Source organism: Chelmon rostratus, chromosome 21 (assembly GCF_017976325.1).
Source record: "Chelmon rostratus isolate fCheRos1 chromosome 21, fCheRos1.pri, whole genome shotgun sequence".
NCBI classification, from domain to species: domain Eukaryota; kingdom Metazoa; phylum Chordata; class Actinopteri; order Chaetodontiformes; family Chaetodontidae; genus Chelmon; species Chelmon rostratus.
In genome coordinates this window covers 18,236,138-18,253,621 of record NC_055678.1, presented here as the reverse complement: position 1 = coordinate 18,253,621, position 17,484 = coordinate 18,236,138, and the positions used below count along the sequence as shown (strand labels likewise).

Sequence of the window (17,484 nt, the reverse complement as noted above, 5' to 3'; positions counted from 1 at the left end):
GACTCCAGCGAAGTTGGTTCCTGCCCCCCCCCCCCCCCCCCCCCCCCCCCCCCCCCCCCCCCCCCCCCCCCCCCCCCCCCCCCCCCCCTCCAAAAAAAAAGAAAAAAATCCACTTCAAATCTGGAATAAATATGCTTGGCCTTGCTTGTTTATTAATTTCTGAGAATGACACATAATATGTGAGGCTTTCTAGTGCGCTGCTGCAGCTGACACCACAGCCTACCTCATTTCTGATTTCACCCTGTCAATCAAGGTTCGTGTTCAATGATAAATAGCAATGCAAGACAGACAGGGTGAGGTAGACTGAGGTGAAGCAGTGACCCGATGCTGCCTGGAGCTGTCAGGACTTGTGTATGAAGTGTTCTAAAGCAAACTGAGGCGCAGTCAGGTCAACATCCTTAATGCCGATCACGGCGGGGACGAAGCGGATGTATGTGGTATGTTTGTTCTAAGCCTTTTAAATGTTTAACGACCACGGCAGCGTGGCAGCTCCAGCTCCTCGGTTCGATCTCAAATTAAGCCAAATTCGTTTGTGCTTCTTCAAGAAACAGGTGGCGTTAGCTGCCTGGTGACGTAGCGACCCAGCGTCAAAGAATTCCGTCTACATTCGATGACTTCCAACACCCTCTGTGTTCAGTGGTGTGAACTTTATGAATCAAAGCGGAAAGCAAAAGTGTGGAGGTTAGAGGTTGTGGGCGGGTGTGTGGCTGAAAGCGAGTCCGACTTTCATGCTGGGAATTTGAGTTCATCTCCTGCCTCGGATCTGAACGATTAATAACAACGGTGAAAGAGTATCTCTTTGACAAAGTTCATCTCTCTTCTAACCTGACCTTATGTACTCACTTTAGTTGCTTAACCTTACCCGTACCATAGCTGGCTATCTGCAGAGGTTGCAGATAGCCAGAATCTTTTAAAAAAATATATAATGTAGGTAAAATGTAGGCATTGTGCATTAAAAAACATCCAAAGAATCATCCAATATTGAGGCTCTTATATGGCGTGAGGTTGGAGTGACTACTTGTGCAGTGGATACTGTTGGTTGTGGCTGGTTTCATTCATGGCATACAGCACACACAGGAAATACAGGAGCAATTTGGCTAAACAATATTAAGCAATGGTCCTCTTACTGACTTTTTCCAGGAGACCTTTGAAAAACAGTATCTCATGGCCATGGTCAGTTATTGTTGCTTCGTCTTTAGCAGAAATGGATCAAATAAGGTATCATTAGCATGACACAGCTGATATGACACCCTCTTTCTATTTGAAGTTCTTTCCATTGTCACCAGAGCGACACATGTCAAGTTTAACTCAAGGTGAATGCACAGCTGGGACTTGGCTCTGATTGTGTAGTTTCTATTGAACGGGACTGATTCGCTCGAACGTTTCTTAAATCCTGGTGTGACCAAGCCCTCATGTTGTCTCTGTATTTGTCCTTTGCTTTGCATCCTTGAATGCCAAGGATGCAAAGCTTAGATTAATCAAGGACAAGCGGTATTAACCGATTATTTTTTTCCCAATAGAGTGCATTGAAAGAAGGTGTTAACAAAACATAATTTTATTGTGTTCCTCATTTAACTCCGCTTATTTTGACTTTGAACCTTCCCTGTCAGATGGCTTTGTAATCTCAATTTGCTAACATCCAAGTTGGCCAGTTAGTCTTACTGGCAAACTCCCTCTACCCAGAGCAGCTCCACCTCAGAGAAATATTTATATTACTCAGACTACAATCTGTTATGTCCCAGGGACCCATATGGGAAGAGTTTTATTGTTTATTGATTTAGCATTGAATTGTGGAACTCCACACTGTACATGGGGAATGGTGATGGAGAAAAAAACAAACTTTTAATTGTAGTGATTCAATTTTAGCAATATTAAACCACCATTAAGTTGCTGGAGGCCACATATAGCCCCTTGGGGACCCCTGATGGCCCCAAGTAAACACCTAAAATGCCACTGCTGTAATCATAATATTTTCTTGTATTCTAACTATGGATTTCATTGTATTTACTGCCTGATTTCACTCTTTTGTGCTGTCTTTTTTGTGTTTTTTGTATCCATGTAATCTAAAGGCACTGTCTTGTCCGCCTCACCTGGTGGTAGCTGTTGTAGTCCATGTTTCCGGGCAAGGGGAAGCCAGGCGCTAGGTACAGCTCTCCCTCCATCATCTCAGGCTTGATGTACTCCTCCAGGTAGGTCCGACACAGACGGCGGTCCCAGTCGTCCGTGATGTGACCCCCGTACATGATCTCGCCGAACAAGTAGCGCAGGTCATCAAACGGCACCTAGGATTTGGGGACAGAGGGGATGCTGCTTTGCTGGAAGGTGGCCTGTGGTGTTTAGCTGAGGTCGCATGTGTTTAGATTTCCAATTAAGATTACATAGCCTTTGTAATCCTTTGCACAGGAATAAAAGAAAACCAGAAACACATGTACCTTAGGATTGGCTTCCAGGTAGTTGTAGAGGACGTTGATAGAAATGGTGAGGTCTCCAGTGTTAAAGGGGTATGATCTGTTCCAGCCCTGAGGACCGAACTTCCTCCTCTCTGCCACCACGGCATGGAAGTAGCACAGGGCAAACAAAATGCTCTTAAACTCATTCTCCCGTGCACACATTTCCAGCGTGTCCTTGAAAACAGCAAAACAAAGATACATGTTTTAAAGACACGTGCTCACACCTCCTGAACTGTACAGCTGCATTACCGGAGCCACGCTGGTCTGTTACAGGTAAAAAGTTGTGGCAGGCAGCTCTGTGATCTGTTCTATTTTGTCAAGTCCCCCGCGCTGCGGCGCACTAACAGACAGACAATGAGATGACTAGATAGCTATAAACCCGACGATGAGATTCCCTTTTAATTGTCACAACTTGTCAGGCGCTTTCAGCCTCCAACCGTCTCCTGGGCTCATTATTCCAGACAGGCAAATAAAAAAATGGACGTAAATGGCATTGTAATCTCTAGGGGGAGAGACAGTTAAATAAGCATGCCAATAACCCCTATGGAAATAGGAAGGCTAAATTCTCTTTATTCCAGCATGTGTCACGGTGAGTGCTGCGGTGAAGGCCTTTTCACTTCTGGTGCAGTGCCCTGGGGAGCTGACTCCTACGATGCACACGCACCATGCACACAAGTACAGTGAAGACTGACTACCACACACACACACACACACACACACCCTTTTGGAGATTTAGTTAATATTCTGCACTGTACTCCTGTGCTCAACACAGCTGAAAGAGATGCCTAGCCTCCCTATTCATGACCTGTGGAGTGGAGAGAAATGACATGCAGTCGGATCACTGGGAGAAAGACACATAAACACACTCGTGCATGCATACGCGCTGAAAAACACACCTCGATATCTTTGAACAGATAGAGATGCAAGATTAGCACCAGGCTATGCGTGAGTCTGTATAACTGGAAAATTTGAAAGATAAACTGATTCGATCAGTTTCAGTAAACAGGCAAGCGTTAATCCATAACAGCTTATTTCACAACAGTACTATACAAGTGTTACCTCAGTAAAAACCTATACCATCTTGCCAGATGTTAACTGTAGCCCACCCAGACTGCGTCGAACGAAGGGAAATAGGGAGAGGAGTTGTACTCATATCCCAGTGAAAAGGTCAAGAGGAGAGAAACTGTCATTTCTCTGGCTTAGCGCCGGCTTTAGCCACATGGGTGGGCTATTACAAAGAGTTAGCCTAACATTGATTAGCTTTCACTGAGTACACATGACTGGAATATTCCCTCCATCCTTACCTCAGCGGACCTCCCTGTGGCTCCGCATAAGGCGGGGCTCACAAGCGCGTTGCACTTATCAGGCAGATAGACATCGGCAAGCTAAGGATCGTGGAAATGGACTGGAGGAAGGCGAGCACTCAGGTAATGGTGAGGGGGAGGATGCATTGGCAGCAAAGCACTGAGGTAATGGTAAGGCTTAGATAGAGAGGAGAACTGATAAGGTAGAGAAAAGGTGGGAGAGGCCAAATGACTTTGTTGTGATCTCCGTCCATGTACGTAATACCACCGTCTGCCTGCAGAATGTAACAATGCAAAGTTTTAACGTTAGCATGTGCTACGTTCACATCTGTCCTCCATGGGTCAGAGGCAATTACAGGGTGAGTGAAAGGTGACTCTTGCCAGCTGCTAGCTCCTACATGCAAATTGGCAACTTGATGAGAAATCTGGAGTGGAAATTGGCATGTGTTGTCTCAACTGCCACTCATGGCAAACAAGTACTGTTCTGCTGCCACTGGGGCAACAGAACAGGCTGTAAGAACAACTCTAACATACTACATATTGTCAAAGTTGCTAAACAATGTTCTGAAGAATGCTATAATGTTATGTCTCGTCGTGTCTGTGAAGCTGTTAGTTTCACGAGCGTCTAGTCTGGTCTTGCACTTCCTGTTTTATTGTGAAACCCTAACTCTCCTCTCGTTTCAGACCCTGACTTCCTGATGTGTTTTCCCGCCTGTCTGATTGTCTGCCCCGCCCTGATTGTCTCCACCTGTTCTTTGTTACCCCATGTGTATATATAGTCGGCGTCTCCCCTTGTCCTGTGCCAGATTGTCATGTGCCTTGTCTCACGTCAGTCCAGCTGACTCTCGTGCCTGGGAAATTGTGTCATAGAACACTTCCATATTACACCTTTGACATTTAATCAACTGTTAATACAAAAATATTGACTAGTACAGCTTTAATTAATTCATATACTGTTTGGTAGTTCAATCCTCAACACTGGATACTATTTTATGAACTGATCCTATATCTTGTATGTAAAACGTAGCTGGAAAATATAGCTGTCACATAAATGGAAGGGAGTGAATAATGCAAGATTTGCCTCTGAGATGTAATGGAAGTGTAAACTACAACCACGATTCCAAAAACACTGTTTACAAATTGAATGTATTTAATATTTGACCTCATCAGCTCCATTGATTTTTGTAAATATCTGCTTATTTTGAATTTGATGCAGTAACACGTTTCAAACAAGTTTGGATAGGAGCAACTAAAGACTGGGAAAGTTGTGGAACGCTCCAAAAACGCCTGTTTGGATCATTCCACAGGTAAACAGGTTGATTGGTAACAGGTGATAGTATCTCCTGTATCACGGTTAGGGGTAGGGTATCACCTGGTTGAAGTTGTCCAGGGCCTTGTGCAGGTTGGCGTGCATGCCAGTCGGAGGTTCGTTGGTGATCTTGATGGAGTTTTCGAGGATGCCCTGCGGGATGATGTGGCCCTCAGGGGTGGAGGAGGGCTCGGCACTGACAAACACCCTGAAGTTCTCGTGGCTTCCCTCTGCATGCTGCTCCAGAAGTTTTTCTAAAGTGCCCAGCCAGCGAGCCACCAAGTGGATATTCTGCAGGGAGAGGAGCGGGAAACGGGATCAGCCAAGTATAGGGTTAAGAAGGAGAATTACATATTATTGGTTGGGGACAAGTTGTTAGGCAAAATTAATTCTCCCCTGCAAAGGTAGAGAGCCTAATCTACACCCAGAAAATGTTTCTGTTGGATATCTGCGAAAGTCTGAGCATTAATGGATAACACATAATGGCTTAATAAGGTACTTGATACTGGAATTGACCGTATAATGTTTGTAATGACAACTAGCAAAAAGGAGCAATTAAAATGTTGCATATTCTCCTCTCTTCCCTCTGACTTTGATGTGGCACCAAATTAAATGGTACATAGCACTTGAAACCCATTTCCAGGTTGCTGACATTAAGCGACTGTTCTCCGGCGTAACTTCAGCCCGACTTTTCTGCATATTCATCTCTGAGTGCGGCGCGGGCAGTGGAGCTGACTTGTACTATCACACAAGCATGGATGAGCTCAATTTTCCATCTCAACTGTCCTGACACTTACAGGATATCCTGTGAATGATAAGGAGTCAGCCAAGCCCCCCACATCTCACCATGCAGCACTGCCCATTCCCTAAATCTAATTACAGGACTAATAACTCCAGTCATTAATTCATAAGCCTCTTTACTTTCTCATTTCCCTTTGCTCTCCATATTTAATCTTCCTTATGATGGCTGCAGTTAGCCCTCTTTCACGACGGCGCGACATGACAGCGAGCGGGACGTCAATTTTTGGGAAAGCTGATGAAAAACAAAAGAGGAAAGTTTTACATTCTCTGAAAGGGAGAAATCCGGGAGGAGCTTCAAGCTGAGAAGCAGATAAGTTAGTTTGCCTCTCGATGCCTTGGAGAATAATGAATGGTATACAAATTAAAAGTCTAAATTCAAGCGCTTTTTCATCAAGCCGGAGTACAACCCTTCCTCTTGGCATGTAAATAGTTTGGCAATAAAGTGAGCCAACAGAAGAAGTGAGAGACTGCCTCAGAACTTGTCACTGTAATGAAACCATTCATCCTCTGGCTGCAGGGGGAGAAGAGGGGGAGGAAGGCAGGAGGAGAGAGACGGACCAGCAGGCCGACAGACAAACAAACAAGACGGAGGAGCAGCCACTATTTTATGGCTTTTTAATTAACTTTCAGGTGCAACATTTTTTTGTTCCCTCAACGTCTTATGATAAGGGCCTTCCAGCCCCTGTGATGACTGCGCTGATACTACATCAAAGAGTCACCTATTTACATAATAATATAAAAGTTGCATCTAAAACCCATTAGAAGACACCACTGGCAAGGTCTTTGATGCATTGCTATCAAACGCAACCTGAGGGAAAGCACAATGGCACATCGAGCTGCCTGTCACGCACACGCGGCGGCTCGTGCACGAGCAAACATCAGCACGTGCAGGTGCGCGCACGCGCCGTCTTTCTCTTTCGCACACGTGAAAAACACATTCGTCAAGGAGCGGCGCTGGGGACAGCTGCGCAGCTGGGCTCCGGCGCTGAGGAGGCCCCCCCTGCAGTGCAGAAGCAGTCACACTCCAGACTGACACAGGAACACAGCTAACAGGGCTGAGGGACGAACAGGACTGCCGACACACTGCAGGCACTGACAGCATGACGGACCGCTGAGTCGAAATTTAAAAATGGTGCAGATAAGTTCACAAATATGCAGGTTACACCCTGAGGGTTGCAGGTTTAGAGGCTCTTTATTTTTAATGGTCAGCTAGCTCCCTGTAATACATATAAATTCTATCTTTTGAAAAAGTTTGCTATTGTCCATCTGTCATTATGTGAAGTTATTTCGGTGCCCAGGATTTGGAAAATCCTGCTTATATTCTGCATAAATGATGTTAGATGGCTGGCCTCTGGAGCTCTGCTCTTGAATGGAAATGAAACTAATTCAAACCCATTTTTGTTTTGTTTTTTTCATAAAAAGTGAACTCCCAAGGTGTATTTTGGGCACCATCCAATCACCGACCTAGAAATTACGTTACGCGCACTGCTAACAATGAGCTAAGGGTTACACACAACTGATAACACAACCTGAAACTTAAAACGATTCACCCTCAAGCTCTTGGTGCTTTAAATTTTCTACGACGAGACTCGTGGGTATTGTAGTATCAGAGCCATCCACCATACTACACTGATGGGAATCAAAATCGTGATTTCTGAGAAACAGAGCTGAAAAAATTAAACCTGCTATAACTGAAGCATAGCGTGGGTTCAGGCAGAGCGCTGAAGTCACGCTCGCATCCACTGATTCACTGACCCCACACAGTTGTTGACTCATTTACCAGCTGTGTGGCTATCGGTTGAATTTTCACACCCTATCATCCTCATGCAGTTGTGCAGTGCGGCTTTTATGACCCGACACTCCTCGCTATCACTCTGCTAACACACAAACCAACGCTGTTTGCTGCTGCAGCTCCCTCCACCAGCCTGACCTTCTCCTTATGTGATATGTTGTTGGTATAGTTTGCTCTGACTTCATATAACTCATAACAATATCCAGCAGGCACTCTGTGCTTTTGTGTTGACGAACATTGTAGATAACAGCAAAGAAAAACTTTAAGACTGGAATTTAGAGTGTCGGAAATGGTGCAACTCTATTATTAAGTGTATAAGAAGGAATGCATGAATCACTGGCAGAGCTATCTGGCTCTTCCTTACAAAGTAAAGTGAAGAGAGGATGTCGAGGGAGCATTTTCGTCAAATTGTCTCTCCTGCTCTCGCTCATTTATGCTCTTCTTCCTGCCACCGCCTGCAAATGGGGTGGCCTCCGCAGTAAATGTGTGAGGAGGGTGGCGGGTTTAGGCCACTCGATTCCCACAGCCTGGACGATGTGGGATATTCAACTCCAATCTGCCCGATTGATTGCCTCTCCCACCCCCCACCCCCCCCAACCTCATTCCTCCCAATGGGCTGCTTTCAAAGTTTCTGCATCTCTGTCTCCTAGGCCCATCTGAGCAGGGGCTGCTGTTCTGCTGTATAATTACCCGTCAGTGAAGGGGAACCTGCCATTGACCCGGCCCTCCGCTGATGGAGCCGGGCCTGGCAGCGGGAGAGTAAAGGTGGACTGTGCGACGGGAGGGGGGGGGGGGGGGGTTGGATAGGTAGGTGGATGGCTGAGGTGAGAAGGTGAGGAGAGGAGGGAGAGATAGCAGGTTTGTCGGAAAGATGGGAGGACATGAGGATTGATAAGAGGGTAGATGTGGTGTGAGAAAATGATAAGACTAAAGTATGAAAGTTATGTGAATGAGAGGGTGGGAGGAGGGACAGAGGAGAGAGGATGGAGCGTTACATCAGGGAAGGAGGCTGCTGTTAAATCAGAAGAGAGACGAGAATATGATACCTCCCCTCCCCTCCATTTGCCTCAGTGCCAGAGGGGTGGCTCTCAGCGGGCAGACAAACAGACAACCGATGATAAAGCGAGTGGGAGGTTTGTTGCCAGGGGGACAAGGCCTTTTTAAGCCTATCGATCTGGAATCTTATGCAAAGGTAATTAAACAACTGCTTGTCTTTGCTATCCTGGGTCTGGAGCAGAGAGTGACGGCGTCCCAATTTTTTTTTCTTTTTCGTCCTCTTTTCTGAATTTCTACCAGCTGTGTGAATTAAAAGAAAAGGGTGTCCCGCAGTGCCGGGTCTGCGGTTCATATCTGTCGATTCTTCCCATTAGAATTCCACCAAGGTTTCCACTTAAAATGCAAACGCCAGCCTTGCCCTCCAGATAAGAGGAGAACAGACACCGGGGCTGTAGATATTGTACTGTATAATGCCGAGGCCCTTTCGGTTAGGAAATTTCCGCAGAAAATTAAATTCACTTTTCCATGCAGACGAACCGGGGAGTAGAAGCAAACATCCCATAGCAATGAAAAACAATGTGATAATACACCTCATTCACAACATGCACAGATAAAGGAAGTGCCAGCTGAAGCCACTCCTTAATAAAAAAATCCTCGAGACAAAATGAGCCCTGTATTCATTTCACAAAATGCGTTTTAGATATGCATGTTTGTTTTCGTGAGTGTCTCTATGTCACTTCTTATTGAAATTGTATGTTTTATGATTTGGCACCTTTTCTGTGAGGTGAATGGGATTTACCACATCCTGCAATTCAGAGAGAGCCAGAATGTTTTATCAATCATACTGAAGTGTCATTTCATACATTTCACATGGTTCAAATACCCCAAACTATAATTGGATCTACCCAGTATGACTGTCTGAGCGTTCTCATGAAAACAAATTAGTATTTGTTGTACAATATATTTAATATCACAGTGAGATGCTTTTGTCTGTGCCTGTGTGGTGTGTGTATGCTTATACTGTACCTGTAAAATCACCCAATGGCCGTTCTTCGCTGCCAAATCGAGGGCTTGTTCGGCTATAACCTCCTGACCCTGACCCAGGGAAACATTGTGGAAGTTCTTGTTGTCAAATGTGTAACCCAGCTTCTTCCCTGAGGGAAGAGAACACATGAGCAACATTTCTAACAAAAATGCTCAACTCAAACAGTTTTAGTATTGAGAGTCAGATGAGAAGAAATCTGTAGGTGAATGCAGAGGTAGCACAGACACATACTGTGCCTAGCTTAGCACGACAACTAGAAGGAGTAAAGAGCTAGCCTTGATCCAAAGTAAAAAAAAAGAAAAACAATGAAACTCCTTGTTTCACCTCCAAAGCTGTCTTATTTACATTTTGTGTCTTGATCGCTAATTCGCCACCAATACACACAAGAGCCACTCGGGTTTGGTTCAGAGTTTGGAAAGAGCACAAAGCCGACAGCTTGATTATGAGAACAGGACTTTTTGTAGTGTGGCTTCAGTGGGCAAGATAACTGCTCGCTAAGTATCTTTTTTTCTGTTTCTACATGTGTTAAATACACATATGGAAAGTGTTGAAGAGGCCACGGGATGCTTTTTGGGTTTTGCCTTTCCTTCAGTGTGTTATGTAGCTTTTTGTGCATGTAAAACTTCATAAAAGCCGACCTTCCGGCTCACCTCGCTGTCTGCCGTTGCTATTCGAAGGCAACATTGTGAACAAAATGGCCATTTTAACCCCTGCTTCGAGGGCCAGTACAAAGCTAAGAGCTAAGCACAGGAACCGCTCTGTTTTTGACAGACATCAGAGATGTCACGACACAGTCCACAATGACTGGAAAACAGTGTGTGTAATGTTACTCCACCGGACTGCTTTGTCAACAAGGGCCGATAATGGTACAAGCTCAAGGGTGGATCAATACCAGCTGTCCTTGGCCTTAATTTGTCAGGAATTTGAGCATGGTATGGCATTTTCAACAACGAGTTGTTGTTTGATCGTTGAACGTCAACTCTCTGTGCTAAGCTAGGCTAAGTATTCAAGAGCCAAAAGTGGGCAGTACATCTCAGAACCAATATTTGACACAGAATCGTCATGTTTTACTCAGCATACTGAATCATCAGTGTCCCTGACGGCATCCGAGCATGAAATGCCATATGTTACTTCTTGGTTAAAAGCTCAAAGACTATGAAAGCAACAGAATCATCGAGGTAACTCTATGGCAGATAGGTGACTGCTTAGCTATTAACTCCATAAACAGACATTATACAGGCCTAGCTTTGTCCTGAACATATCAAACCAGCAACACGTACTCTTATGACTGCGACTGATGTGATCAATGGGCTTAAGAGAAAACACAAGGAGATGACAGTGATAATGATCTTCACATCTATCTGTCATTAAATAAACAGAAGTGCCCGGTTTCCAGTCACAGCATGCGTTTAAGGTCATCAGCAGCAGCAGCCAATGACTCAGCTTTACTTGCCCACCCTGATTTTGCCCATTGAGATTTAGCTCAAACAATACAATTATTTCTGTCTGTTTCATTAAAGCTCCAACCTGAAACCAGGCAGATAGCGCAGTTTTGTCCCAGGGATATTAGTCCCCTGCAGAGCATACAAAATCACATCATCTATCTAATGAAAATCTAATTGAAGCCTAATACCAATGAGAAACCCAATAGTCACAGCTATAATGGAAAAGCACCTCTTTGTGGTTCAGTGTAATGTGGCTGCTGCTACTCATCATCACCACTCATCTCTACAGAAGCAGCGATCGGTTACTTTTAGCTTTGATGTGATTGACTATGCTCCAAGTGAGGGTGTTGATAATCAATGATCACACCCCTTACAGGCAGTTCTAGTAGGAGTGCTCCCTCTTATCATATTAGAGAGGACGGTGGATTTCACATAGGGCTTAAGGTCTGTCTACGGTCGGTCCATGGCTGCCTGGGATCCAAGTCTTTGTAAAAATGAGGCACCCTCACAAACACTAGTGGGTTACTGTGTATTCTTGATAGCTACACTTGACTGTCCATGTTGAAATGAATATGCTGTGAATTCTTTTCTTCAAGACGGACTTTCAAGCGGAAACAGAAATCCGAGAATGTCAAATCAGACAACAGTAAATCAGTCATGACATTGACTTATTCGAATATTGAATATTGAGAGCTGAAAACGTATGGTGACTCGGTTATAGTAGGAACACTGAGGAAATCTCTTTGTTCCAGCAAACTGATACAATCCCTGAAATCTGAATATTTCATGGAGCTGACTTCAAATACCCACAGACTGAATTATTTGGCAGCAGATTCAAAAGTGTCAGGCTGCGATGGCGCCCCGTTCCAGGTCAGTACAAAAGCTCCGACTTTTGGCATATTTGTGGTCAAAAATCAAAACAGCACGTCCTTGCTGCCATCCGCATTATTCATACAGAAATGTAAAGTAACTCAAAAACCAATGACATTTACTTTCTGCTGCCCCTAATACACCAGCGGTGTCATCTCATATATTCGTGACCTTTAGTATAATCCCTTCAATCTACCCAGAGCCTGTTGTGCATTGGCAGTGATGGTTGATATCACAGCAGAGACACATAGCAGATGTGTTGGGATGACTGCTGTTCTCACTGATAATCCTATGCAGTAGGAATCAAAGTGGAAATCATGCATGCAGGTATGCCTGCACTTGACTTCAATGGGCTGTTCCGCAAAAATCCTGTACGTTCCCACGACAAAGAAATGAAAGATAAACTGGCAGTATGTATGCTGTGATAAAAGTCCAGAACACACTCAGAGGCTGAATTTTATGGCTTATTAAAGATAAAACAAGCGAGAGTATTACCATGTTTCTCCACATCCTTCAAAGGGTCAACTCCAGGAGACAGGATGAAGAACATGGGCGTAGCTGGGCCCGACTCTTCAAAGGAGACGGCGAAGTCCAGTGATCTGCCAATCACATACTTGCTCCCCAGTTTCTCCTCTACAAAGTCTCTGCGGGAGGGAGAATATGACTCAGTTCTCCTCAGCACTTCTTTATTATCTTTGACCGACAAGCTGAATATGTTGAAGAGCGGGAATCCTCTGTAGCACAGTGCATTATACAGACAGCTGCTTATAGACTAAATATTAACTCAAGTCACGACTGTGTTGTCAGTGGCTCCTTTCAGCCTCTTTGGATTAAATCCTTCAGCCTTTGAAAAATAATGATTTTCTTACTGTTGTTCCAACAGCAAGTTAACAGTTTCACTCTTAATAAATAAACATTACAAATGTAAATCCTTGCTGGAAGAATATTTGAAGACACAAAGTTCACATAAATTATATTGTGATGGATGACTCATAATTACAGCAATTAAAAACTGAATTTTTAAAAATGCTTTAATGATTCTGGCAGCAAGCATTGCTGTTGTTGACAACCATATCAATAAATATCTTCAGTTATGTGTGATGCGCACCACAAATACACAGATGGCTTACATAGAGGTCTCAGCCACCTTACTTAAAGCCTATATCACACTGTTCTGAAAGCAAAAGGGCTCCTCAGTGTTTTGTCATCAAGATCCCATTTCCCCCTGCTATTAACACACAATCTGATTTAGGATAAACCACCTAAATAATGACACCTGATCACATTGTCTTGTATTCACGCCTGATAATAATAAGGACTTAACTCTCGAGGGTCACAGAGAGAGACAGACAGCCCTAGGCGACTGATGACATGTGACTTCAACTTGTTGGGTGTTTATTTCCCTTAAAGGTAAAATGTGTGACATTCCTGCATTAAAATCTCTACAACTAGACCTATGTTACATATTTTTCATTATGACAAATGTTTCCAACAATGTGCAAACCCAGAAAAATCTGTAGTTTCATTCAAGGTTTCTAGGTTTTCTATAGTCTTGTTTAATAATTAGGCTCATTGATTGTACTGTGTAATTGCTGCTGCTTCTCAACAGCATACAAACATGGCAGCGGTGAGCACAGGTGCCCTGTCAACTCAAGGTAAAGGTCAAAGGTTAAGATGTTTGGCCTTTACCCTTTCACTGAACAGCACAGATCCATCACAGCGCAAAGGGCAAGCTATGATTCCGCTGCTCACCTGACGGCGTACGTCATGCGGTCAGGTCTCAGGGCCCTCATCATGCACATTCTCTGGAGTGAGCTCTTGTTTTTCCATTCCTGTGGGAACTTCTCTTTTTCCGGACACTCGGACTCAACAAACTTCTTCCACCGTTTGGCTGAGCCCTCGATGTCTCGATCCAGGTTCCTGAACTCTTCCATGGAGCACAGGGACTGAAGGTTGGGAGAAACAAAAGTGATTCATACAGAAAAACTACTGCATTTATAAAACTGCTACTCTGTGATCAGTGATGCACATTAGAATATACAGCAAAAGGACTAACTTTCTTTGCAAAAGTTGGAGAAAAAAAGAGACAAAAAACGGGTGGGAGTGCTTATCTTTCCTCATGCCTATATAAATGATATTTATTCAAACGGAAGTGCTGAGTAAACACGATCCCTTTCATAACGGGACGGGGGGTTAGGGAGGACTGAATATGCATCCGTTGCAGAACTGGCAGGGGCTTCATGCGATGCCCCAGCTGACAAATATCTCATCTCATCTGTTTAGAACAGCAGTGTCATGCAGTGCAGCCTCAAACAGGTAGACTCCCTGACAAGCACACACACACACGCACGTGCAGTATGTACGCTGTCTCCTGCGCTGTATAAACCACTGAAACTTCCTCATGGCAGACACGCAGAGTACGAGACGCCATGGAAAAAATATCCATGTGAATCTATAAAATCTGCTTTCTACAAACACTCACCACTGGGAATGAGGTGGGACTGCAGAGTGAGGCGACATGGCTCAGCACACACTTGCACTCAGTGTGTTTAATTACTACAGGCGGTTGGCAACCTCTCAGGCCTGATGAGGGAGAATACACTGGGTCTCATGGGACTCCAGCTCTGCTAATATCATCAAGAGGGGCAAAACAATCAGAGGATCTTATCCTCCTTTAAAGCTTTCCAGCTGATTATGTTTCCAACTGCGATAAGAAAATCGAGTGACAGAATTTGATTAGCAGGGCCTTAAACAACCACAGTGGGTTGAGTGCAGTTGGGGAGAGGCCGCCTCCGAAGTCTCAGAGGGGTTTAGGTTAAGTTAATATTCTAGGCGGTACAGATTGAAAAATTCATGAGAGGCTAAAAAAACATGCTGCCGTTAGGGTTTAGTTTGCTGCTAAACTGATCTGACAAGAGAGGGAACCTCTGCTGCTTGATGTCCTCAGGGCCGCATTGCCAGACGTCTGTTCTTTAAGAGCAACTACGGGGATGCCGAGTTCGTTCTAGTGCCCTTTCAATGTTAAAAATGTACTGGGGTCACAGAGCTAAGCCTGGCCCCAGAGAATCACACGCTGACAGAGCGGAGATTTGGTTGAAACAGAGAAAACAGACTTCAATCACGCTGCCAGCTCTTTTAAGTGCAGTGTGTTTAATGCAAAGTTGTTGCTGGGAGACTGGGCTGCACAAATTGCATCACAGGAAGCAACTCCACACATACGCATAAAGCAGCTAAGTGCTCAAATAACTTGAGGGAAATTGTGGATTTAAGGCATGCCTCTCATACACGGCAGGCTGGAGGAAAACTCAGCTTAGAGCTTGGAAAGACATAGGAGTCAATTAAATCTTTTACTAGTCGAGACTGTTTTTCAAGATTGGCTTCTAAAGATAGAGCTGATGTACAATTTAACACTCTTCACTCGTCTTTTTAATACATCTCTATCAATCTCAAGAGGAGGGTTCTGCCTTTACAAAAGAGCAATATATTTTGGGATGTATGAACAATTTTACTTTGCCGTTTTGTACAGATCTTGGCAAGAAGGGTTTTTTTTTCAAGTCTTTGGAAATAAAATTGTTTGCATTTAGAATCACACAGGAATTTCAGTATTAATATTTCACGTCTTGGCTCTGACCCCATCACTCCCAACAACGTAGCACCAGCTCTGCACAGCAGAGAGTGGGGGATGATGATACTAACTTCCCCTCTAGGGGATGGCGGAGTCTACAGGTGGATGTATGCACACCAATTCACTGCCTGCATCAGCCTTTACAGACGTTTCAGGACTAAATTAATTAATGTCACTGGAATTGGAGCAATGGAGTGGATTCCACTCACAGAGGTGACGTACGTCTGTGCAGAGCTTTCTTGTCCAAATAAGCTCTGGTGAACTTTGACACAGGAATTTGCCATTGACGAATTGCAAGCCTCTGACAGTGCTGACATTTGAGGGGATGGAGAGCCGGAGGATCCAAAGTGAAGAAGTGGTTAGTGCAAATAAGTCTATTGAATAAACTGTGATACAGAGACGTATCGATCCCGATTCCAAAATATTAAGATTCCAATTTTGGCTGGACATAGCTGATCATCCTGAAAACCAGTCACCAGCAGACCGATCAGTGTGTCTTTACTGTGCTGTTTTCTTTAGTGAAGAATATCCATTACATACACTATTTCTTAGAAAATAAAACAGAAAAACAAACAAAATGGCAAAAATGACTACAAAAAGATCAATTAATTATCAAAGGTTTTGAAGCTTAATTTACCGTCAGTTGACTATTCAATGAAACGGGCAGTTGTTTCAGCCCTAGCACGAGCACACACAGTAGCATACACCACCAAGCTTCCAGCATCACGTACTCCTGGTTTGAGTGCACACTAGGAAGAAATTTGATCTGGTGGTACGTCGTTGCATTTCACAACAAGAGTTCAGCCCCGCTCCCATGTCATTGCATTTCAGCAGTAGTGACAACACAGCCATCTCAGCCTCTCGCTGTACCTTGATCCCTCCCCAGGAGTGGTTAGATAGGAAATCCACCGGTGATGTTACACCTGGTTGGACAGGGTATCTCAGAAGGAAGTCCAGCTCTGCAGGGTTTATTTCTTTATTCATCAGCAGGATCTGGGGACACAACAAACAGGAAGGACTTTTGAAATGTTGTATTTTCAGCACAAACCACATTTCTTTTCCACTTGATTAGATGCGAACAGGGCCGCTGGTCTCAGGAGCAGCCGACTCAATGGCAAGCTTGTTCTCAAAACAAACCATGCAGAAGATGAAACTGACTTCCATTCCTACCTGGAAGGCGAGCTGAGCAATGTACGTGAGCTTGTCACACTCAAACAGGCCTCTGGTGGTGTACTGGAAAACTGAGGAGGTGATGCTGTCAATTAGGTTGTACACCCGCTGTTTCAGAGCATCGTCTGGTTCAGCCTTCAGAACCGCTTTCTGGAAGACCACACTGAACGCCTGAGGATGCACAGGAGCGGGCACGACATTCAATACTGTCTCAGTATCTGACATCGAAGTTTGGAAGTATCAAAGTAACAATATTATCAAATATAGAGTAACTTAAAATCAACAAAATATAAGCCAGTAAATGAAAGGATATAATATATATTTCCATGTATTCCCAATTCAAACAAATGAAAATACCGAAACCAACAATGAATATATTATGCTAACATGTATCGTGTTTGTATCAAAGCCTGATATATCTAATTCCTCTCTTATTCTGCTCCATTGTTGTCTGAAAACTAACTACTATTACTGTTGCACTGGCTGACACGTTCCTCCATTACCTCTAACACACACACTGTAGTTTATTTTGACTCAGTTCCAAATGCCCCATCCTGCTGTCCCAAATACTCATCGGAGTATCAAATGTGTAATAATCCGCCACTGAAAATAGTCCCAAACATAACAAGTAATACATTTCCTCCTGTTTGAGCGATGTTTGCTAATAACTACAGTGC

General features: G+C 44.1%; 1 protein-coding gene across 1 annotated transcript in view; it reads right to left on the bottom strand.

Annotated features, from left to right (window-relative positions):
* The window catches only part of dnah9 (dynein, axonemal, heavy chain 9), a 128,776-nt gene that overhangs the window by 11,708 nt on the left and 99,584 nt on the right, over positions 1-17,484 (bottom strand). The window contains exons 66-73 of the mRNA XM_041963466.1: positions 16,808-16,978; positions 16,508-16,630; positions 13,765-13,958; positions 12,508-12,656; positions 9,679-9,806; positions 5,127-5,354; positions 2,433-2,624; positions 2,091-2,282 (exon numbers count right to left, since the gene is read on the bottom strand). Of these exons, the coding sequence (XP_041819400.1) occupies positions 2,091-2,282; positions 2,433-2,624; positions 5,127-5,354; positions 9,679-9,806; positions 12,508-12,656; positions 13,765-13,958; positions 16,508-16,630; positions 16,808-16,978 (1,377 nt within the window). The remainder of the gene's footprint in view (positions 1-2,090; positions 2,283-2,432; positions 2,625-5,126; positions 5,355-9,678; positions 9,807-12,507; positions 12,657-13,764; positions 13,959-16,507; positions 16,631-16,807; positions 16,979-17,484) is intronic.